A 22,498-nucleotide genomic window follows, 5' to 3' on the forward strand; every position below is an offset into this window, starting at 1 on the left:
GCGCTGCTCCTGGATCTTGCTGACAGCCATCAGCCTCCTGCAGCTCCTCCAGTTGCAACGTCATGTACCCGGCTGACAGAATGCCCATCACTGAATGGCTGAGCTGGATGGGCCGGATACGTGATGTACTTGGATGCCAGCCAAAAATTACACCTGGCATCCGTTAGAGAGACCAGGGAGAGGCGCAATGGAGACACAGGAACTGGTAAGTATACGTTGTTTAAGTTCCTACACCGCATTGCTTTTTTTTTTTTAATAGGACTTCTCTTTTAAGTGAGTAAGTCCTTAAAACAGCATTGATGATCACCTTGTTATAACGCTAAAGGCAAATCTGATAAAACCATTCAGGTTTTCATAAAAAAAAAAAAAAAAATACAGGTACACATTAAAAAAATACACATTTGCTCTTTTTACTCACTAATTTTTGTACTTTACGTAAAATTCTTCCATCTCAACAACCATTCCAGATGTAGTCTAAAAAAAACAAAAAAAAACAAAAACAAATCATGGCGTCTCGTAGTTTTGTAAAGAAAGAGGATTAATTAAATGTCTGAAGATTTTACTATTCCTTACCTCTTTCTTTACAATCCTGGATGATAAGATTTTGTCTACAATGGCAGCATCTTCTTCACTGGGGTTTTCCTGCAGAAAAAAACAGGGATTCTTGGTTATACCAGCTACTTAACTGCTCCCTATTGTGAACAGAGTTTTCCTGTTAGATTCTATACATATGTGTTAAAACACAGTTTTTTTTTCTTATCTGGTCATCTTTGAGATAAAGTCAGACCACTAACCAGCTTTGAGGCCACCAGTCCAAACCCCAAATGTGCAGCTATTCTCACACCCATCCATAGCACATCTTCTGTGCACAGACCGTATTCACGGAATATGTGAATGTCCCCTTAGCATCTCTGCAAAGATACCAAGTGGGACTCCAATATTGTAATTGGACATATGGAAAAGGGAAAGCAGAACATTGGGGAGAACATGCAATAAAATCTTACTAAAAAAACTACAGGCTTAATGTCTTATGTAAACATATCCTTGTCTTATTCCCATCCGTGTAAACTTGTCAGGGAGACCTCATGTAGACATACAGATGCTCTTCTCCCCCTATGTCTTGTACAGTCAAATGCTACACAAGACAGAGAAATACTGTAAAGGACATTAAACATAAGTAATGTAGTGAAAGAGTTAGCTTCTGCACAATATACAGCAAGCCTATAGACATACCACAAAGAGCTGTAAGGGCTGCTCTGCTGCCAGGTGGCTGGCACTCTTTTTGTTTTTAACACTGGCCTTTGGTTCTTCCTCAGATTGTTTTTCTCCCTCCTCTGCATACTTCTTCCGTTTTACTTGCCGATTTGATCTTCGTTTCTACAAGACAAAAAAAAAAAAACTGCTTCCAGAAGCTAGGCAACATCTTAGGCCATGTGTACACATGGCTGAGAAGCCATAAATTTGCTCCATGTAAGTTCTGTATGATTATTCTGAGAGCACACAGAACATTTGCCTAGTGCAAATTCTCACAGAGTAAACATAGAATAAGACTGAAAATATTTGTTATATTGAGCCTGGCGGCTGTGAAAGGACACAGTGAGGCGCTGCAGATTCTGCTCCTTGGAAAAAGACGTCTAAATTGCCCCTTAATTTATAGGCCCAGATATATCAGTGTAAAACACAAACTGGTGTAATTTCTGTTTAATCTCAATTCAACAGTCATCTCGCTTAGCTATTAAAGGCATATAACATAAATTTTGCAGTATTATATAAAGTTAAAAGGGTACTCCGGGCAAACTTAAGAAAACCAGGGAGGGCAAGGGGTGGTGGAAACATAAAAATCCAGTTACACTTACTCACGGTCACCTCATTGTCTCCTGAATCTACCTGCTCAGCTAGGCAGTGACTGCAAAGATGTCACTGATTGGCTGAGCGGGGCCATGATGTCATGGGATGGGGAGATACAGGAGACCAGACCTTCCGTTTTTTTTTTTTTATATTGACCCGCAGCACCCCTTTAAATGGTCACTGTCATTTCAATAAAGAGAATATAACAAACGTTGTAATATATTTTATTAAATAATATATATTTTTATTAAATAATATTTTTTAACAGATTCTCCACCCCTCACCACTAAACTTTCAATCACTTTGAAAAAATGTGCTTTGTTCAGGTCTTTGTTTACAAGAAGGACTTGCAGCTTACTGCAAGAGAAAAGCCTACATGTTGCCTACAAATGTTTATGGAAAGGAGTGTGGTAAGATGATATTTGGAAGGAGGAGTGAATTCAGAAAGCAGAGGCAGACAAAAACACAGATAAACTAGATCTCACCCCATGGCTTTATTAACAGCTTATACTGTTCATTACTACTTTATAATGCCCTCTATGCTGCAGTTGCTTCTTAGGGTGTGTAAAAAGACTTAAAAGAGCAGATTTCCCTTTTTTTGTGAGGATAAGCATTTAGCTAGCTCAAGTTTTTATACTGATGAAAAAGTGTTATTTATCATGTACATATAAGACAGCTAATTCTAAAAACAAAAAAAAAATCACACAAAAACAGGTACACATTAAATTCCTGATTTCTCTTTTGTTCTGTCTTTGTAAATTATATAACAATATATTAAAGAAACCGGGAGGGAAATCAGAGATCTCAATAATCTCCAAATTTTATTATATCCCTTTGTGACATTCATCATGAACAGTGAAATACAGCCTACTGGTAGCTTCAATCACAAAGTAAAATAAAGGTGACTCTATATACGTGTATGTAAGAAATCGCCAACAGAGTTTTATTGGAAAGGTGTATAGCTACTTTACCCACAGCTGCACATTCATCTTTTAAAAATGATTGATAACAGAAAAAACAAAGAGGCAGGTATCCCATTGAAACTCATTAAAGGGGCAATTTTACTGCTCATTTCCAATCTTGCTCAGGACTACAAGGTTATTGTGCATGCGGATAGACTCTCTGACAGGTCTTAGTAATTTGACCATTATTCTTAAAAAATGACTGTAAAAAAATGACACAAGAGGCAAAAAGAGATGAAAGAACGATCCCCAGCATGGTGCCGAGATTGTAACCTAGGTTTGCGTAAAGTATAATGTTCCGCTTACACTAAATAAGTACAGGAGACTGTGACGGGAAGACAAGTTGTCAGGGAGAGGGAGAAAAAAGGACTAGCATTAGACCTCTGTGGGGGTCTATACAAAGATGTAGAGACGCAAAAAAGCTTTAAATACATAAAACTAATCTGGTTCTTATACCTGAGAGAATTGCAGCTAAGGAGATGTGTGACGACTTATTACTGATAGAAGAGGCTGTAAGATCACTGATCTAAAATGAAGCATAAAATGCTTTATGTATTACAGACGGCTGCCAAAGTGGAAGCCACTCCTTGTGAGGGTTACATATCTATATATGTGAGCGCGGACAGGTACGGGCCCCAGCGACTTTAATTGCCTGAAGAGAGCATATGGAAAAGTTTTGTCTTTGTGGGACACCCCCTTTATCCCAATTCTGTCATTATGTTCATGGGCTATGCTCAAAGGCTGGGAGATTTTTTCCTTAGGCTTATTTTCTATAGCTCTATAGATCTTCATAAACAAGCCAAACTCATTGAACTGCTAATCTCTCTGCATAGACAGTAAACGTAATGACAATCAGAACAAGCGGCAACATTTGTATGATAGTCTTACAGGGCATACAATACTCAAGTGAAGAACTGCATGGCCTATAAGACTCCATACACTGGTCTGGTTCAGGTGGCACACTCTTCTGGACAGAGGAATGGCAAGAAACCTGAAACAGCTGTCTACAGGTAATGTCTTCCTTCAGAGAGAGATTCTTGTTTGGTTAATATTCCCCAGTCCTTTTCAGACTAAACATTGACAGGAATGCTACATGCAGTAGGTGGCACATATATTTTTTGGCCCTCAATAGTACACATGACAGATGATTTAATCGGTTGAATTTCTGTCATTTTTTTTGTAATTAATCCCACCTGCCATACGCTAGTAGATATCTACATGTGGTCTTTGCACTGGTATAATGCAGCCTCTAGTAAACTAACATTCCCTTACACAGCATTGTTTCCTATATGTCCTGTCTACACTTTACCAAATCTATATTTACACCTTTATTGGGAACCTGTCATCACTTTTATGCTGCCTGATCCCCAGTGGGTTCTCCTGGCCCTACCAGCCTTGATTAATAGTTTCCTGCTTGTTAGGGTGTAGGGACAGATCTATAAATCAAAGCTGGTGAGGCAGCGAGAACCCCTGGGGACCATCCCGATGACTCATGGTTCAGGCAGCATGAGATGAAAGGTTACATTTAAATGATCAATGTCAATTAAAACAATTTTTTTTAAATTTCCTTTGATGCCCAGTGTGAGTTCTAACATTTTTGTCAATCACATAATTCACCAAAAATGACTCCCTACCCCAGAAAAAGAGTTCTAACGTCTAACGTCTGCAGTCTACTGCCTATAGCATGTGCAGGAGAGGGGGAGAGTGAAAAGGCCTTCAAGCTGTCAGCCTCTAGGTAAAGGATTCCCTCTTACCTCAGTAGCAGGGCGTATTGCAACCCTTTACTGCTGATGCTTGTTTTTTTTCCACTTCTGCTTACACAGCAGCTTGTAAATTCAGTGCATCAGTAACCCCTTCTCCCCCGATGCCATCTATAATAGTGTACTGTATAAATTATCCCACTAACACAGCACCAGTGTTCAGTACCACATATAGAAGTATACTGTAATAATCAGCCTGTTCAGTGCCTTTTTACCGTCATGGCATATCAGAGAGGAGTATGTAATGTAATTGGCTAGAGAAGTAGGGAAAAGAAAGTCCCATGTATGTGTACTACTGCAAACAGCCCAAACCTGGTCCTGCCCACTGAAATAGAGAGAATGCCAGTGTGCCATGGAGGGGACTTTCAGGGGCTAAATAACAGCATTGGGCACTCCTCAGAACACGATCACCTTAGGCAGAGCTAAGGATCTGGTGACATATCTGGGTGCCAGCAGGTGGCAAAAACGCATTTAGATGCATAGCTACGTAAGCAAACTGGATCTGTGGCCCGGCAAATGAAAGCCTTATAGACTGTGGATTTGCAACACTTCTAATCACAGACACCCTTAGACAAGGGCAATCTAGTGTGTGACTGCCTCTACGCACATATAAAAAAGTTTCTGTCAGCAGATACTACACAGATGTATATTACGAGCTGATGAGAAAATCTTTGATGCTGTACAATAATAGGATAGTAATAATGATTATGTATAAAGTAAAAACTGCAAACAGATACCTGAGCGTCTTCATCTTTCAGAGTGCGTGAAGCTGTTTCGACGTCTGAAATATCATCTGAGGATTCAATCTTTCGTTTCTGCTTCTTGCCCAAAGTAATAATTAATTTCCTTTTAGAATGGAGAAATATGTACACTTAGGGACATATCTGGGACAATTGCCTAAATCTCTACTGGACCATCAATAGAACAAACTATACAAGTATAAAACACACATATACAGTGCAATGCATATAACATGTATAGATGCAGACACACCACTGCAGTTATTTTTGTTTCTAGCACAATGACAATAAAAGTAGTGGCTTTCATATGGAATGCCATATAACCTGCTCATTCTGTTGCAGACTTTACACATTTTACCAGTATTAATGTAGCAGGGTGAAGCTGATCTTAAATACACAGCTAAATCTACATGTAACACATACATCGTATTCGCCATGGAAATGAATTAATGTAATACAGGCACAAAGGATGAAGGATGAAGTATGTAGGGTGACATGGAAATCCTCTCAAGCTGGATTTACATATCAATGCCACCTGCACTTACATATAAGTAATAGATGGCTATGGGCTGTAATTCTCCTTGGTTGTCTGTAAAGCTAAAGTCAAATTTTTTTAACAGATTTTTTTTTTTTTTTTTTTTAAATAATAAAGGATAAAAAAAATGTTATGTTATGTGAACATGGCCCTGGGTATCTGAAATAAATGGAATTTTCTTGTTACTGTACAGTATGTGAATCAGTGTGAGGAAGCATATGCCAGGGCCAGGCATCTGTGGCGTCATGTGATGTTGATCTTGTGGACGTGGGATAGGCGCTCCAGCCTTACTAATGACTGTCACTTCTCTTATCTCGCTGCCGCCTAACAGCTCCCTGCAGTGATGTGTCAGCCAGGGACGGCAAAGGTTAACCCCACTGCTACAAAATAGCTTCTGATCCTCTCAGGAAAGACGGGAGACTTAAGAGGATAATCATAGGGCTACCGTTCTAGGGAACCCGAGGAAATCACGGGGAGAAGACAGCCTTAAAGGCGTGTAGCCCACATAGAGCAGAATTGATAATTACTAGCTGGAATATGAATGAGAAAAGGCTGCCCGGATACAAATGGCTGAGCTACGCCTGCTGCTCACATGAGAGCAAGGAGGCTGGCTTTATTGTGTAGTCAAGGCAATTAGTTTACATCAATGCAGCGACTTTGGCACTGCGGGCACCTGAACTGCTCACTCCCCCTCTTGAAGGTATTATCAATCTTCTAGCTGCATTGCTGTGTGTGCAGAGATAATAGGAAGAAATGCTATTTCTGCCCTGCAATCTGCTCCTAGTATGTACACATTTGGAAATGTACAAGGTGTCTTAGTACAAAGGTGGGTATACCTGCCAGGGAGATGCCCCTGAATAGACTGGCATCCCAACATTTATGCTGCCTCTTACACAGCATTGGAAATTATTCTTCACTTTCCAGTTGAATCAACATAATAAAAGCAGGCCCATTCATCAACGGGGAGACACTCCACGATTAGAGGGGTTCCCCAGCTCTGAAAAATCTATGGCCTCAGAATAGGCCATTAATATTAGATTGGTGGGGACCCGAGTCTGATTCTGCTTGAATGGGCTGTGGTTCCTGTGCAAGTACTGCAGTCTCTTTAATGTTTTCCTCTGCTTGTACTTGCAATCTATGTACAGGTACAGTGCAAGGTGCACTACAAACACTTGGGATGCTGGGACTCCACCAATCCAATGTTTATGACCTATCTATCCAATGGGTTGCCATGGCGGTCGCTGACATAATAGAGGCCCAGGTCTGACATCTTGGCATACTTTTCTGGGCCCAATGACTGTAAGCAGTATGTTGACAAGCATAATACACTGTACTACAAAAATTTATTCAAGAGCCCTGAAAAATTCGTAGAAAAAAAAGTGATAAAATGTTAAAAAGGATCATCATTGTGATAAAATGAGTATACAAAACAAAAACCACAAAAATGTATTTTCACATATACAGAGCTTTATTATGTAAAATAAACCCCCCTGAAAATACACATCATTGTAACGTTTGCATCTGTAAAGACTCAAAACATGAACAATATTCAACCTGCAAAGTGATTTCTGTGGAGGGGGAAAAAATATGATGCCAGAAATAAAAACAAATCAGATTAATTTTGCTTTGTACAAATTCGCTCATCTCTAATTCAAAAGTGTCCCAAGATGATAGCAATAAAAATTACAACTTTTCCTGCTTAAAAAAAAATAACAACCCATAGTCAACAGAAATCTTGTGTTCTTGCATCACTGCATTTTAATTTTTTTTTTTTGTGATTAGGTAGTAAAACATGGACGTGAACTATACAAATATTTGCTATTGCCAGTGGCGTAGCTACTGCGGTCGCGGCGGTCGCCACCACGACCGGGCCCGCCACGAAGGGGGGCCCGCTGGGCCCTGGGCCCTCCCAATCAATCACTCTTGTGATCGCAAGCATTGTTTTGCTTGCGGTCACAAGAGTCCAGCTCCGTCTTCCCCCGGCTGCTGCGCGGCTGCCGGGGGTGTCACGTCTTATCCCCGGCAGCGCGCGCATCCCAGAGCTCCCTGCACGCCTTGGGCCCTGACTTCCGGTTCCGGCGCGCAGGGAGCTCTGGGATGCGCGCGCTGCCGGGCATAAGACGTGACACCCCCGGCAGCCGCGCAGCAGCCGGGGACAGACCAGGAGGAGAGAGGGTCAACGTGGAAGCGCGATGTCAGGTAAGTTAAGTTTTGTTTTGTATCAGCAGGGTGGGGGGAGAGGGGACCATCTATGAGGGTGGTGGGGAAAGGGGGACCATCTATTAGGGTGGGGGGGGAAGAGGGGGCCATCTATAAGGGAGGGGGGGAAGGGGACCATCTATAAGGGGGGGGGGAAGGGGACCATCTATAAGGGAGGGTGGGGGGAGAGGGGGCCATCTATAAGGGGGGGGGGAAGGGGACCATCTATAAGGGAGGGTGGGGGAGAGGGGGCCATCTATGAGGGTGGGGGGGGGGGGAAGAGGGGCCATCTATAAGGGAGGGGGGCAAGGGGACCATCTATAAGGGAGGGGGGGAAGGGGACCATCTATAAGGGGGGGGGGGGACCATCTATAAGGGAGGGTGGGGGGAGAGGGGGCCATCCATAAGGGAGGGTGAGGAGAGAGGGGGCCATCTATATGGAGGGGGGAGAGGGGCCATCTATAAGGAGGGCAACATGGGGGGAGGGGGGCCATCTATTTGGGGGGGCAACATAGGGGGAGAGGGAATACACAAAGGGGGGCATATATTATTAGGGGGTCACATAGAGTCAGGGCTACCCACTAAATGAGGGTTTAAAGGGGCCAATACAGATGTGCAGTGTGTATAGAGATGAGGATGGTGCCAGTGTGAGGAGCCTAATATGTCTGTCTGGCAGATTCTGTGGATTCGTGGCTCGGAGAATTTCTCATAACGGCACAGGGCAAATGGAGAAGATGAAAAGGAAAGAACTCCGATCAGAAAAGACGTCTCCTGTAAGTCACCTGATATAACTGCACTGTAATGTATATGGTGTATAGAACCTGTGTAGAGCTGGGGCCACCTCTATATGACTGGATGAGGTGATTTAGTGTACTGGATTTGGTCAGAAACAATATGGTGGTGATGGTAGTGGTTGTGGTGTGGCAGTAATGTTTCCTTCCTATATACTGGTATTACTGGTAATATTGGTCTCAGAATACAGGATTTGGTCGGTAACAGTATGGCGGTAATATGTACGGTGATAATACTTTCTCTTCCAATATGCTGGTGTTATTGGTAATATCTGTCTTGGTGTGTATATATATAAATATATATATATATATATATATATATATACACATACACACACACACACACACACCAATAGCATCACTTAGTCGTGAAAGGAGGGGGGGGGGGGGGGCCAAGTTGGCCTCTCACACCAGGGCCCAGGAGACATTAGCTACGCCCCTGGCTTTGCCCTAATCATTGCCCACAGAATATTCCATTCAAGTGAACTGGATAACACTGCAGTATCTTGCACTGCTGCTTATTAAGTGACTCTGTACCCACAATCTGTCCCCCCCCCCCCCCCCAAACCGTTTGTACCTTCGGATAGCTGCTTGTAATCCAAGATCTGTTCTGGAGTCCGTTCGGCAGGTGATGCAGTTATTGTCCTAAAAAACAACTTTTAAACTTGCAGTCCTGTGTCAAATTGGTGTGGCCTATAGTACCCATGTCCTAGGATTGCACTGCCACTCCGTCCTTTCTCCCCACCCTCCTCATCATTATGAACGCCCCTGGGTAGCATTTCTCCTATTCATCACTTGTCTGAACACTGCACAGGTGCCTTAACAAACCAGCTCATGTGCAGTGTTCACACAGGTGATGAACAGCAAAAATTGTTCTAGGGGCATTCCTAATGATGAAGAGGGCGGGGAGTGTCGCAATCCTAGGGCATGGGCTGCAAGTTTAAAAGTTGTTTTTTAGGACAATAACTGCATCACCTGCCGAACGGACCCCAGGACAGATCTTGGATTAAAAGCAGCTATCTGACGGTACAAGTGGTTTTGGGGGGTCAGATTGTGGGTGTAGAGTTGCTTTAATAGTATGACGTGGCGATGCAGGTCACAGTAGTGCTGCAGCCCCTTCAAGCAGCTAATGAGCAGGGGTGTGAAGATTCAGAGTTGGTCTATTTAATAATAATGGGCTATTGTGAAGACATGGATAACCCCTTTAACACAACTACATAAAGTGTGTACAAATTCTGGCAATTTCTGACAAGGGCCATCATCACCACATCTGCAGCATGTAAACCAGGAAAAGGAGATTACATTATTTGGGATAACCGAGTCAAGACAATAAAAGATGGGAATCAAATTGGTTTAATCCCAAATTTTGTGTGCACTAATGTCCAATAGAGATCAACGATGCAGCGGCCGATACTAATCTGAATGGTGTTATACCTGTTTGTGTAAGCCTAAAAGTATGGCCACACGTGAATTCAGATGCAAATTTACCCCTGTGGATTGTGCTATGCTGTCTATAATAAAAGGGCCACACGCCCCTTTGTGTGAACTGACATGTCAGTTTCTTGAGGCACTGCTAGGGATCTCGGCTAGAGTGTATACCTTAGAAGGCAGCACTGCGTAAGTTCCATAGTAATCAATATCATACGCAGTGGGAACATGGCCTTAGACTGGTTTCACCATAATTTAAAATCACCATAGATCATAATGGAATCATGGGGCACTTGGTGGTTTGTGGCTGTAATACAGGTGTCACATGTGTCCCTTACAGTGATCTGACACCAGCCCAATCCAGGTTTACTTCACTCTGCTGTGGAGACCCAGGTGTTGTTTCTAGTGTATACCCGTGATATGAGCACATTTCTTCTCCACAGAGAAGAAGGTTGGACAAGTCATTTATGGCATATACCCAGTATATAAGGAAATGGTACTCCATAGAAGTGAAGACAGCTGTGCACATGCGTGACCATGTCTCCTCTCATTCTCTATGTGGATGGACAGGCTAACCTTTTTCTTAACACAGGTCCAGCTTCCATATTTTGCGGATATGACATAAATTTCTATAAAGAAAATAACCTTAATACGAAAGAATCACTCTATAACCTTACCCGATTTTCTTCTTCTCTTTAATTTTGGAGGTCAGCCCAGCTTTGGTTTTCTTACTCTCCTTTTCCTTGGGTTTGGACTTTGCTTTTCTTCCCCGTTTCTCCTCTTTACCCTCTGAAGAGGAAACGCTAGGGAAGTTCTCAGGGCTCATGACCCGAGGAATGTTCCTCTCGCCCCTCTCCTTGGCTTTGGCAATGGCTTCAGAGATAATCCGATTAGCCTTCTCCTGCTTACTCTCAGAATCCGCCTTCTTTTTGGGGCGTTTTTCGGATGTCGACCTCACCTTAGAATTCGGCAGCTTGTGGTAGGCCCTAGAACCATCAAGCTTTTTGGAGGAGGGAGGCTGAAAAAGAAAGCATGGGTATTAATACATGACATGGCTAATGGGGCATTTACCTAGAAAAATTAATTACCAGCCAATGCAATGAGAGAAACCTGGTGGGAAGGTTGCATACAACACACCTGGAAGATTTGCAGTGGGCATTTTGGTGACTGTTCAATGGCATCATACAGTGAGTTTCCATATATTGAGTATATAAAAAGTCCTACACGAAAAGACTGCCAATGATGACTGCAAGATAGCGCCCATGTTTTAAGACGACCCTGATGTTACCCCATACAGTACATGGTTCTACTACTATCTGACCATTAGTTGTGCTTTTACTACAAAAGCACTTGGATAACACCTAGAGTCCCTAACATAGACATAAAGAAACATAAAAGGCAATATATCCAAAATGGTCTGGTCCATATAAATAACATAATAATATAATTATATTACAGTCAGATCTATAGGAAATTGCAGTGAGGCAGCACAGATATCATTTAAAACTAACTGTCCATGTATATGCTTATTTCCCAGAATCTTATACATATGGTTTTTTATACTATATTTTTTTTAGCTTTGGAGAGGTCTATTTTCTCCACCCAAAGTGCTATCTGTACAGAGCAGAGGGAGGGTGTGACGGAGACTATTAAAACCATTAATCCAGAATTTTATATAGCAGCCACATTGTGTAAGCTGGAGTAAAGCGACAGCATTCCCCACCAGTTATCTTAGAAGAAAGAGGGAAAAAAAGCTTATATTAAAACCATTAGTTTATAATTTTATGGTAAGGTTGCACTGCAAGCCTATCTGCACACATCCATCCAAAGCCTCCGAGACCGATAAATGATGGACTGACATTGGCCAGGGCTTGGCAAGTTTACTTCAGCAGCATGCATCTCCATGATATAGGGATGTATTAAATGCCAACTGCAATCTAAGCACTACTAGATGTCTGGGAAGAAGCAAACGTGCAAGTGGTGGACACATGGTGATTTCCCTGCTGTATATAAGGATGCACTACTAACACTTCTATGAGGGACAATGACAGTAGAACTGGACAAGTGTGAGGCTGTGGTACAATGAGGCAATGAGAGTTGTTTGCTGAAAACAAGTATTTAATTATAAGATTCACCCTACAAACAATGCTTATTTGTCTGCAGTGGTTCCTTCACTTCTGGGCTATTTTTTAGGTCTGTGGATTTTTCTCTTTTAAAAGGCAGCATGCTCTATGTATAACATGTTCTGGTATTTTCCCAACAGACTTCTTTATAAGACATAATCAAAAACTATAAGACAGAAGCCTAAAGAAAGAAAACAGACCAAAAAGCTATCTACAGCTGTTAGGCCAAGGTGACAGGTGATGCCTTCCATATATCTGTCTGTGCTGCCATAGCATTTAAAACATGCTTTTATGCTCCATTGTAAAGATACACATTCGTAAGCCCCTGACCTGCTGAAAGCGAATATGCCTCCTCAATCGCCTCACATCCCTGATCGTGCTTGGCACTTAGCCTCCTGCTGTCAAACAAGCAGAGATGGGGATGGAAGGCGAACGAGAAGCTATTCCAGCAGTCAACACTTCAGGAGCTCTGGAAAGCTTTGACACTTTTTACCAGAGAATATAGGCATTTCCTATGGAAGCACAGACAGATATATGAAAGGCACCATATGTCTCTCTGATGAAACAGCTATCTAACAGTGTCAGCAGTTTGGAACATAAACTACAGCTGAGAGATTCACTTTAAGGCCATGTTCACATTTGGTAAGAGACTGGCCGTTCCGTGACCTGGCCACGGAACGGCCAGTCTAAGAAAAGATCATCCCGGCCGGCCTGGAACTGCAGTACTGGCCAGATGATCTTTAGCGCCGCTGAATTCTGATGCGGGCGCATCACTGTGGGCCCGCATCAGAACTCCCCACTGCACACAATAGAGCGTGCATCCGAAGCCGCACGCTCCATTGTGTGAACTGACAGGGTTTTCTGCAGCCGCTATTCAGTGAATAGCGGCCGCAGAAAACTGACAAGTCAGTTTCTCGCGGCGCTTCTAGACATCCTGGCTGGAGTGTATACCATGTGTATACACTCTGGCCGGGATTCCCTCAGCCTGCAGCACAGCGTAAGTACCGTACTAATCATCACCTCATGGTGATGATAAAGGATAAGGATTATCATGGTGGTGGCTGCTGCATGAAGCTGCACTTATATAGTCTGCACTAAAACATGGGGGGAAAAATGGGATGACCCGACAACCTCAAGCATATGAGGGCCTAAGACTGCCCCGGAAGAGATCGGATACTGCGTTTGGTATACATCTCCTTCTCAAAAGAAAAAAACTGTGAAAATAGCAGTGAACTGATACCAACCATACTGCTCCAGTGGTGTTACTCACAATCACATTTTGTACTGGTTCTATGCCATATCGAAGCACACAGAGGTTTATTCTTATGGATTTTGCATTAGAGCGGTAATTCACCAAAAAGAAAATTTCTTTTAAATCAACTGGTGCCAGAAAGTGCCAAAGTTTTGTAATTTACTTCTATTAAAAGAATCTCAGATCTTCCAGTACTTATCATCTGCTGTATGTCCTGCAGGAAGCGTTGTATTCTTTCCAGTCTGACACAGTGCTCTGTGCTGACACCTCTGTCCATAGCAGTGGCAAATCCTCATAGAAAACCTCTCCGATTCTCCAGAAAGGATACCACTTCCTGCAGGACACACAGCAGTTGAGAAGCACTGGAAGACTTGAAATAGAAGTAAATTACAAATCTTTGATTTTTTTCCCTTAGAAATATTGTACATGCTGGAGTCTGTGGAGCAGCACCCAAGGCCATATGGCTCCATACTGCCTCCATGCTGTGCAGTTTGGGCTCCACCTATACAAATTTGTCAGGTAAAAAGTGGGAAAAGAGGAATACTAAGTAGTGAATCAACTGTATGTTTTTTCCACACTGTAAATTGCACAAACTTATTTTACAAAGTTATATAATATAATATTTTCCCACTAATATAACATCAAAAGTGGGTGAACTCCAAATGTATGGCCCAAACGCAATGTACCGCTAAGCAGTGACAAGAAGCAACAAAGACATTTACCAATACAAGCAACACAACTGGCTATACATGGGGCATAGGGATCCTAGAGGCCACCATTTAGGGATTGTAAGGATGCCCCATATTCTTGTATTGAAGGAGTACTCTGGTGAAAAAAAATGTTCTCATATCAAATGGTGTAAGGAAGTTATACAGATTTGTAATGCAATATATACAATAAATGTGAAGGAAAGTGATTCGCTCACCACGTAGCCGCAATCTTCGGGTAATGAAACCCACTATACTCCAACTATGTGGAGCACTATACTCACAGAGTCGATATGGCTTCAGAATTCTTTCTTATTTTCTTATGTAGATAGATGCATACAAAAAGTTACATGCTCACAGCTGATGTGACTCTCACATCCGGTCCTCGCGGACGTTTCGGAGGATACAGACTCCTCCTTCCTCATGCGCATAAATCCGAAAATCCGAATAATATCACACCAGGTTATATCGCACCTGGTGTGATATTAAATCATGGACTTCATCTGGATGTGCTGTCTGTTCTTATTTGCATTTACTTGGATTTAAAAATATCAAGCCATCCAGTATTTATCAGCTGCTGTATGCCCTGCAGGAAGTGGTGTACTATTTCCAACCTGACACAGTGCTCTCTACTACCACCTCTGCCCCTGACAGGAACCAGAGCAGTAGAGTTTTTTTAACGGGGATTTGTTACTGCTCTACACAGTTTTTGACATGTACAGAGATGTCAGCAGAGAGCACTGTGTCAGACTGGAAAGAATACACCACTTCCTTCAGGACATACAGCAGCTGAGAAGTACTAGAATATTTTTAAATAAAAGTAAATTACAAATCTATATAACTTTCTGACACCAGTTGATCTAAAAACATTTTTTTTCTGCAAAGTACCCTTTAAAGTGCATAATTATGAACGTGCATGTTTATGAAAGTTTTTGTCAGACCAGAACAACAGAATAATGTCTCTACTTGATACATATATAAATGTAAACAATTGTTCCCCTCAGTCATTGTGCATAATGTCTTCTTCACATATAGGAGATATATTAATGCAATGTCAGTGATCCCTTACTATTTGGGAGCATAAGGAAGCCTCAACCCTGAGCCAACACATGGTACTTCAGAGCATCTGGTGCGCTCCCATAATATAGTGGTGGTCTGCATATACAACACCCTTTAGGTGAAAGACCATGACATAAGTGGCTATTGTATTATTAACCATAGAGATGACTGAAATGATGCTCCATGAGCAATTCTTCATGGAATTCTTATTTACATACAATATATATATCTCAACAAGCAAGAATTTCTAGCAAGCTGTGTATGTCTCTATATAGGAGGCATACACACCCACACAGATAAACAGGTTACATAGTGCCCTCCCTGCCATCACATTCCTGCTTATTCCAGCACTTCTCTTCTATTGCAGCACGACAATCCCTGGCATCTATCTGTCTCTGATGGAGAAGCCTAATCTACGCAGTTTAATGTACAAAACACAGATTACAAGCCACATCCGCAATGAAGAAGACTCATTCTTAAACTTGCAACACACACACACACACGTATATAGCAGAGACACACAAAGGCAGAAACCCCAATCCCAAGCCAAAGACCCTCATGTCTGGAGGCCAGATTTGTTTTTTGTTTTCTTTGTTTGTTTTTTGTTGTTGTTGTTTTTTTCTAAAAGAGAAAAAAAAAATCCCTGTCCATCCCATTGAAGAGATTATGATGGATCTGGGAGGGGACAGGATTCAGGAATCCCTCTTTGCACTTTCTCACCTAGCACTGAGCTCCCATGGGCAGTCGATAGGGGTATCCGCAAGCATCCTGGGTCCCTAAGGCGGCGAGCACCACTGAGTCTTGTGGCAGGGAGAATAAGAGCGGGCTGCTCCGTTTTAGACACTGCGGTTAAAGGGCCTGCAGCCTGAGTCAGACAACTACGGCAGGCACCACTGGCTTAAGATGGCGATGGAGCAAGGCCAGTTACAAGGGAGGTTATACAGCCCCCCTCCTCTTTCACTCTCATTCAGCCTCTCACTTACCCTTCCTCTTGGCCTCTTCGCTGAAGACATTCTTAATCTCCAAGGATTTTTTTTCTCTCTGCACCCCCCTCCTTCAAAAAGTGGACCCCCCTCACCACAAAACAGCCTTTAAAAGCCACAGAGAATCAGGCTTCTCCCATTCAGGAGCATCAACCTTACACAGCAACTATACATTGTGTATCCTGAATGTTATTATATTTTTTTTCTTCCTCCTGATGAAGCTGGAAGGGGGGATGGAAGAAAGGAGGGAGAGGGGGGGATTCCGCTCTGTGTCTGGGTATAGGCACAAGCTACTGATAAAACCAGCAATAAAAAGGCAAAAAACGCCAGGAAAGCAAGGGGGAAATGATCGCTCTGTAGCATCAAAATGCATCAGCATGAATATTAGAGATGCCGATAAAAAAAGAAAAAAATATATACACAGGGCAGAGCACAACGCCAGCAGCCGGCAGAGGGCGCAGAGCAACACAATTTTATTCTGCTAGGATCACACGGTTAACACCTTCACTGCCACAGTCCTATTTATAGAGCCCTATTTAAGGAAGCAACAAAACGGAAAGCGGAAAAACATTATATATTTCTTGTATATATATATATATATATATATATATGTGTGTGTGTGTGTGTATGTGTGTGTTTAGATGCACTGTTATTTACTTCTAACATATCTGACTTTGATGCACATATAGAACAGCAGAACCTTGCCCCAGACCCTCATAGGTGCCCAGTAAAGGCCAAAGAATTAAAGTACTAGTGAGTGACACCCTTTCCATAGGCTAGACATTATGCCCCGCCCCTTCATCTACAGAAGAGCCACTATAACAGATAAACCCTTGGACATAGCACGTCACCACAGTACATCAGAGGCCCCTACCTTTTGCCCCTTGTGAGTCACATTCAACACTAAGTGATGGTCAAAAACCACATAAATAACAGAGTAAATAAGTAAATAACAGAGCATCTAAACACATACACACACATATAAGAATCTGTGGAACAGTCTACCACAGGATCTGGTCACAGCAAAAACAGTAGAGGGCATGCAACCCATGACACACATGTTCATGTTGGAACAATAAGTCAAAACAGCAATACAGAACGATTCAGCTCAGCATCGCTGCAACCCATCCTTACTCTAGGTTTGCAACAGCTGGAGTGTCAAGGTTAGCCATCACTGCTCTAGGCCCTGCCTCTATGACCCCCTTAAAACTTATTTTTTTACAGAAACACCGGCACCAGGAGAAAAATATTCCCCAGCACTAGGTATGAATTTAATCAAGCTATGAAACGGTACCAATGTTGGGGGGGGGGGGGGGGGGGGGAACATATAGAATTTAAAAATTCCAAATTAAAATATTAACATCTGGATTGCTAAAGTAAAGTCACAAGAAGGTAGTTTTTTCCCCAGGAAGACTCAATGTAACTATTAAATGGGTTATCCATAGAGCAGAAAAGGTCCTCTTCTGCTCTCTAGGGTATCGGCAGAGATGGTCAGAAGCAAGTGGAGCTCCAAAGAACGGAACTAGTAGAATCTTTTCTCTTCTTCATATAACCCCTTTAATAACTCTAGGGACAACAAAGGATTAGGAAAAAACATTGCTACTTTCTTGCAAAAACAGCAGCACACTTGCCCTCAGGTTGTGTGTGGTATAACAATTCAGTTCCACTTCAATTAAACTGAGCTGCAAAACCCCACACCCAAACTGCGGACACGGGTGGTGCTGTTTCTGGAAGAACATGCCCATGTTTTCTAAGTCTGAATAATCCTTTTTAAGACTGGCACATGTAATATCCACATACACTCGCCAACACAGCAACTCATCATTAGCAGATCTTAGTAGAGTAAGTAAGTAGAGTGATAGCAGGTAGATGCAAATAATGCAATATCATTATTTTGTAGGGTATATAAGTTATGCAAATTCCAAAAAACGCAAATAAAAAGTGGGTATAGATGGGAAGTGGGTGTGCTTTCAGAACAAGACTTTATACACACCTGACCCAGTCCATTGCAGTTGTAGTTGTGTTGGCTTCCAGCTCCTGCTGGTTCCTTCTTCCCATGAAGCATAGTTCCTGCAGGTAATGCCCAACCAGGAAATCACTGGCATTATGGGCATTACCTGTAGGGATGATGCATTACAGAATAAAAGGAAGCAGCGGACATTTTTTAATATTATACATAAAGAAAAATTATATATTTTTTTAATTACATAATTACTTCCGTTGAGTGGCAGCAGTAAAGGGTGACAAGAACCCTCTGTTGCTACCAACATTTGTGTTGGGAACTGCAGGGCTATCTAAGCACTACAGTTCCTGTTCTGATCAAACGCTGCCACTGCTTTACAGAGCAGGGTCTGTGTGCTGTATGTTCTTATTCTGTATCTGATTGGTGCTGTATTTTCCTGTGTGCACTGCAGTAATATTGATCCTGTGACTGTATCTGATCAGTGTATCAGTAATATCCACCCTGTATTTGATCAGTGCTGTATTCTACTGTATGCTATGCAGTAATATCCATCCTGGGACTGTATCTGATCAGTAATATCCATCCCGTATCTGATCAGTGCTGTATTTTCCTGTATGTTGTACTGTAATATCCACCCTGAATTTGATCAGTGCTGTATTCTCCTGTATGCTGTGCGGTAATATCCACCCTGTATCTGATCACTGCTGTACTCTCCTGTATGCTGTGCAGTAATATCCACCCTGTATCTGATCAATGCTGTATTCTCCTGTATGCTGTGCGGTAATATCCACCCTGTATCTGATCAGTGCTGTATTCTCCTGTATGCTGTGCAGTAATATCCACCCTGTATCTGATCAGTGCTGTATTCTCCTGTATGCTGTGCGGTAATATCCACCCTGTATCTGATCACTGCTGTATTCTCCTGTATGCTGTGCGGTAATATCCACCCTGTATCTGATCACTGCTGTATTCTCCTGTATGCTGTGCAGTAATATCCCCCCTGTATCTGATCAGTGTTGTATACTCCTGCATGCTGAGCAGTAATACCCATCCTGGGACTACATCTGATCAGTGCTGTATTCTCCTGTATGCTGAGCAGTAATATTTACCCTGTATCTGATCAGTGCTGTATTCTCCTGTATGCTGTGCGGTAATATCCACCCTGTATCTGATCAGTGCTGTATTCTCCTGTATGCTGTGCGGTAATATCCACCCTATATCTGATCAGTGTATTCTCCTGTATGCTGTGCGGTAATATCCACCCTATATCTGATCAGTGCTGTATTCTCCTGTATGCTGAGCAGTAATATCCACCCTGTATCTGATCAGTGCTTTACTCTACTGTATGCTGTGCGGTAATATCCACCCTGTATCTGATCAGTGCTGTATTCTCCTGTATGCTGAGCAGTAATATCCACCCTGTATCTGATCAGTGCTTTACTCTACTGTATGCTGTGCGGTAATATCCACCCTGTATCTGATCAGTGCTGTATTCTCCTGTATGCTGTGCCGTATTATCCACCCTGTATCTGATCAGTGCTGTATTCTCCTGTATGCTGTGCAGTAATATCCACCCTGTATCTGATCAGTGCTGTATTCTCCTGTATGCTGTGCAGTAATATCCACCCTGTATCTGATCAGTGCTTTACTCTACTGTATGCTGGGCGGTAATATCCACTCTGTATCTGATCAGTGCTGTATTCTCCTGTATGCTGAGCAGTAATATTCACCCTGTATCTGATCAGTGCTTTACTCTACTGTATGCTGTGCGGTAATATCCACCCTGTATCTGATCAGTGCTGTATTCTCCTGTATGCTGAGCACTAATATTCACCCTGTATCTGATCAGTGCTGTATTCTCCTGTATGCTGAGCAGTAATACCCATCCTGGGACTACATCTGATCAGTGCTGTACTCTCCTGTATGCTGAGCAGTAATATTCACCCTGTATCTGATCAGTGCTGTATTCTCCTGTATGCTGTGCGGTAATATCCACCCTGTATCTGATCAGTGCTGTATTCTCCTGTATGCTGTGCAGTAATATCCACCCTGTATCTGATCAGTGCTTTACTCTACTGTATGCTGTGCGGTAATATCCACCCTGTATCTGATCAGTGCTGTATTCTCCTGTATGCTGAGCAGTAATATTCACCCTGTATCTGATCAGTGCTTTACTCTACTGTATGCTGTGCGGTAATATCCACCCTGTATCTGATCAGTGCTGTATTCTCCTGTATGCTGAGCAGTAATACCCACCCTGTATCTGATCAGTGCTTTACTCTACTGTATGCTGTGCGGTAATATCCACCCTGTATCTGATCAGTGCTGTATTCTCCTGTATGCTGTGCCGTATTATCCACCCTGTATCTGATCAGTGCTGTATTCTCCTGTATGCTGTGCAGTAATATCCACCCTGTATCTGATCAGTGCTGTATTCTCCTGTATGCTGTGCGGTAATATCCACCCTGTATCTGATCAGTGCTGTATTCTCCTGTATGCTGTGCAGTAATATCCACCCTGTATCTGATCAGTGCTTTACTCTACTGTATGCTGTGCGGTAATATCCACCCTGTATCTGATCAGTGCTGTATTCTCCTGTATGCTGAGCAGTAATATTCACCCTGTATCTGATCAGTGCTTTACTCTACTGTATGCTGTGCGGTAATATTCACCCTGTATCTGATCAGTGCTGTATTCTCCTGTATGCTGAGCAGTAATATCCACCCTGTATCTGATCAGTGCTTTACTCTACTGTATGCTGTGCGGTAATATCCACCCTGTATCTGATCAGTGCTGTATTCTCCTGTATGCTGTGCCGTATTATCCACCCTGTATCTGATCAGTGCTGTATTCTCCTGTATGCTGTGCAGTAATATCCACCCTGTATCTGATCAGTGCTGTATTCTCCTGTATGCTGTGCAGTAATATCCACCCTGTATCTGATCAGTGCTTTACTCTACTGTATGCTGGGCGGTAATATCCACTCTGTATCTGATCAGTGCTGTATTCTCCTGTATGCTGAGCAGTAATATTCACCCTGTATCTGATCAGTGCTTTACTCTACTGTATGCTGTGCGGTAATATCCACCCTGTATCTGATCAGTGCTGTATTCTCCTGTATGCTGAGCACTAATATTCACCCTGTATCTGATCAGTGCTGTATTCTCCTGTATGCTGAGCAGTAATACCCATCCTGGGACTACATCTGATCAGTGCTGTACTCTCCTGTATGCTGAGCAGTAATATTCACCCTGTATCTGATCAGTGCTGTATTCTCCTGTATGCTGTGCGGTAATATCCACCCTGTATCTGATCAGTGCTGTATTCTCCTGTATGCTGTGCAGTAATATCCACCCTGTATCTGATCAGTGCTTTACTCTACTGTATGCTGTGCGGTAATATCCACCCTGTATCTGATCAGTGCTGTATTCTCCTGTATGCTGAGCAGTAATATTCACCCTGTATCTGATCAGTGCTTTACTCTACTGTATGCTGTGCGGTAATATCCACCCTGTATCTGATCAGTGCTGTATTCTCCTGTATGCTGAGCAGTAATATTCACCCTGTATCTGATCAGTGCTGTATTCTCCTGTATGCTGAGCAGTAATACCCATCCTGGGACTACATCTGATCAGTGCTGTACTCTCCTGTATGCTGAGCAGTAATATCCACCCTGTATCTGATGAGTGCTGTATTCTCCCGTATGCTGTGCGGTAATATCCACCCTGTATCTGATCAGTGTATTCTCCTGTATACTGTGCGGTAATATCCACCCTGTATCTGATCAGTGCTGTATTCTCCTGTATGCTGTGCCGTAATATCCACCCTGTATCTGATCAGTGCTTTACTCTACTGTATGCTGTGCGGTAATATCCACCCTGTATCTGATCAGTGCTGTATTCTCCTGTATGCTGTGCCGTAATATCCACCCTGTATCTGATCAGTGCTTTACTCTACTGTATGCTGTGCGGTAATATCCACCCTGTATCTGATCAGTGCTGTATTCTCCTGTATGCTGAGCAGTAATATTCACCCTGTATCTGATCAGTGCTTTACTCTACTGTATGCTGTGCGGTAATATCCACCCTGTATCTGATCAGTGCTGTATTCTCCTGTATGCTGTGCAGTAATATCCACCCTGTATCTGA

At 42.6% G+C, this 22,498-nt stretch overlaps 1 protein-coding gene across 2 annotated transcripts in view; it reads right to left on the reverse strand.

The window, feature by feature from the left end:
- The window catches only part of CHD9 (chromodomain helicase DNA binding protein 9), a 138,940-nt gene that overhangs the window by 41,822 nt on the left and 74,620 nt on the right, over positions 1-22,498 (reverse strand). For both annotated transcript variants that reach the window (XM_069965928.1, XM_069965927.1), the window contains exons 3-7: positions 10,941-11,281; positions 5,308-5,416; positions 1,234-1,377; positions 574-642; positions 419-474 (exon numbers count right to left, since the gene is read on the reverse strand). In XM_069965928.1, coding sequence (XP_069822029.1) covers positions 419-474; positions 574-642; positions 1,234-1,377; positions 5,308-5,416; positions 10,941-11,281 — 719 coding nt within the window. The remainder of the gene's footprint in view (positions 1-418; positions 475-573; positions 643-1,233; positions 1,378-5,307; positions 5,417-10,940; positions 11,282-22,498) is intronic.

This window comes from Dendropsophus ebraccatus, chromosome 4 (assembly GCF_027789765.1).
Source record: "Dendropsophus ebraccatus isolate aDenEbr1 chromosome 4, aDenEbr1.pat, whole genome shotgun sequence".
In the NCBI taxonomy this organism is placed as follows: domain Eukaryota; kingdom Metazoa; phylum Chordata; class Amphibia; order Anura; family Hylidae; genus Dendropsophus; species Dendropsophus ebraccatus.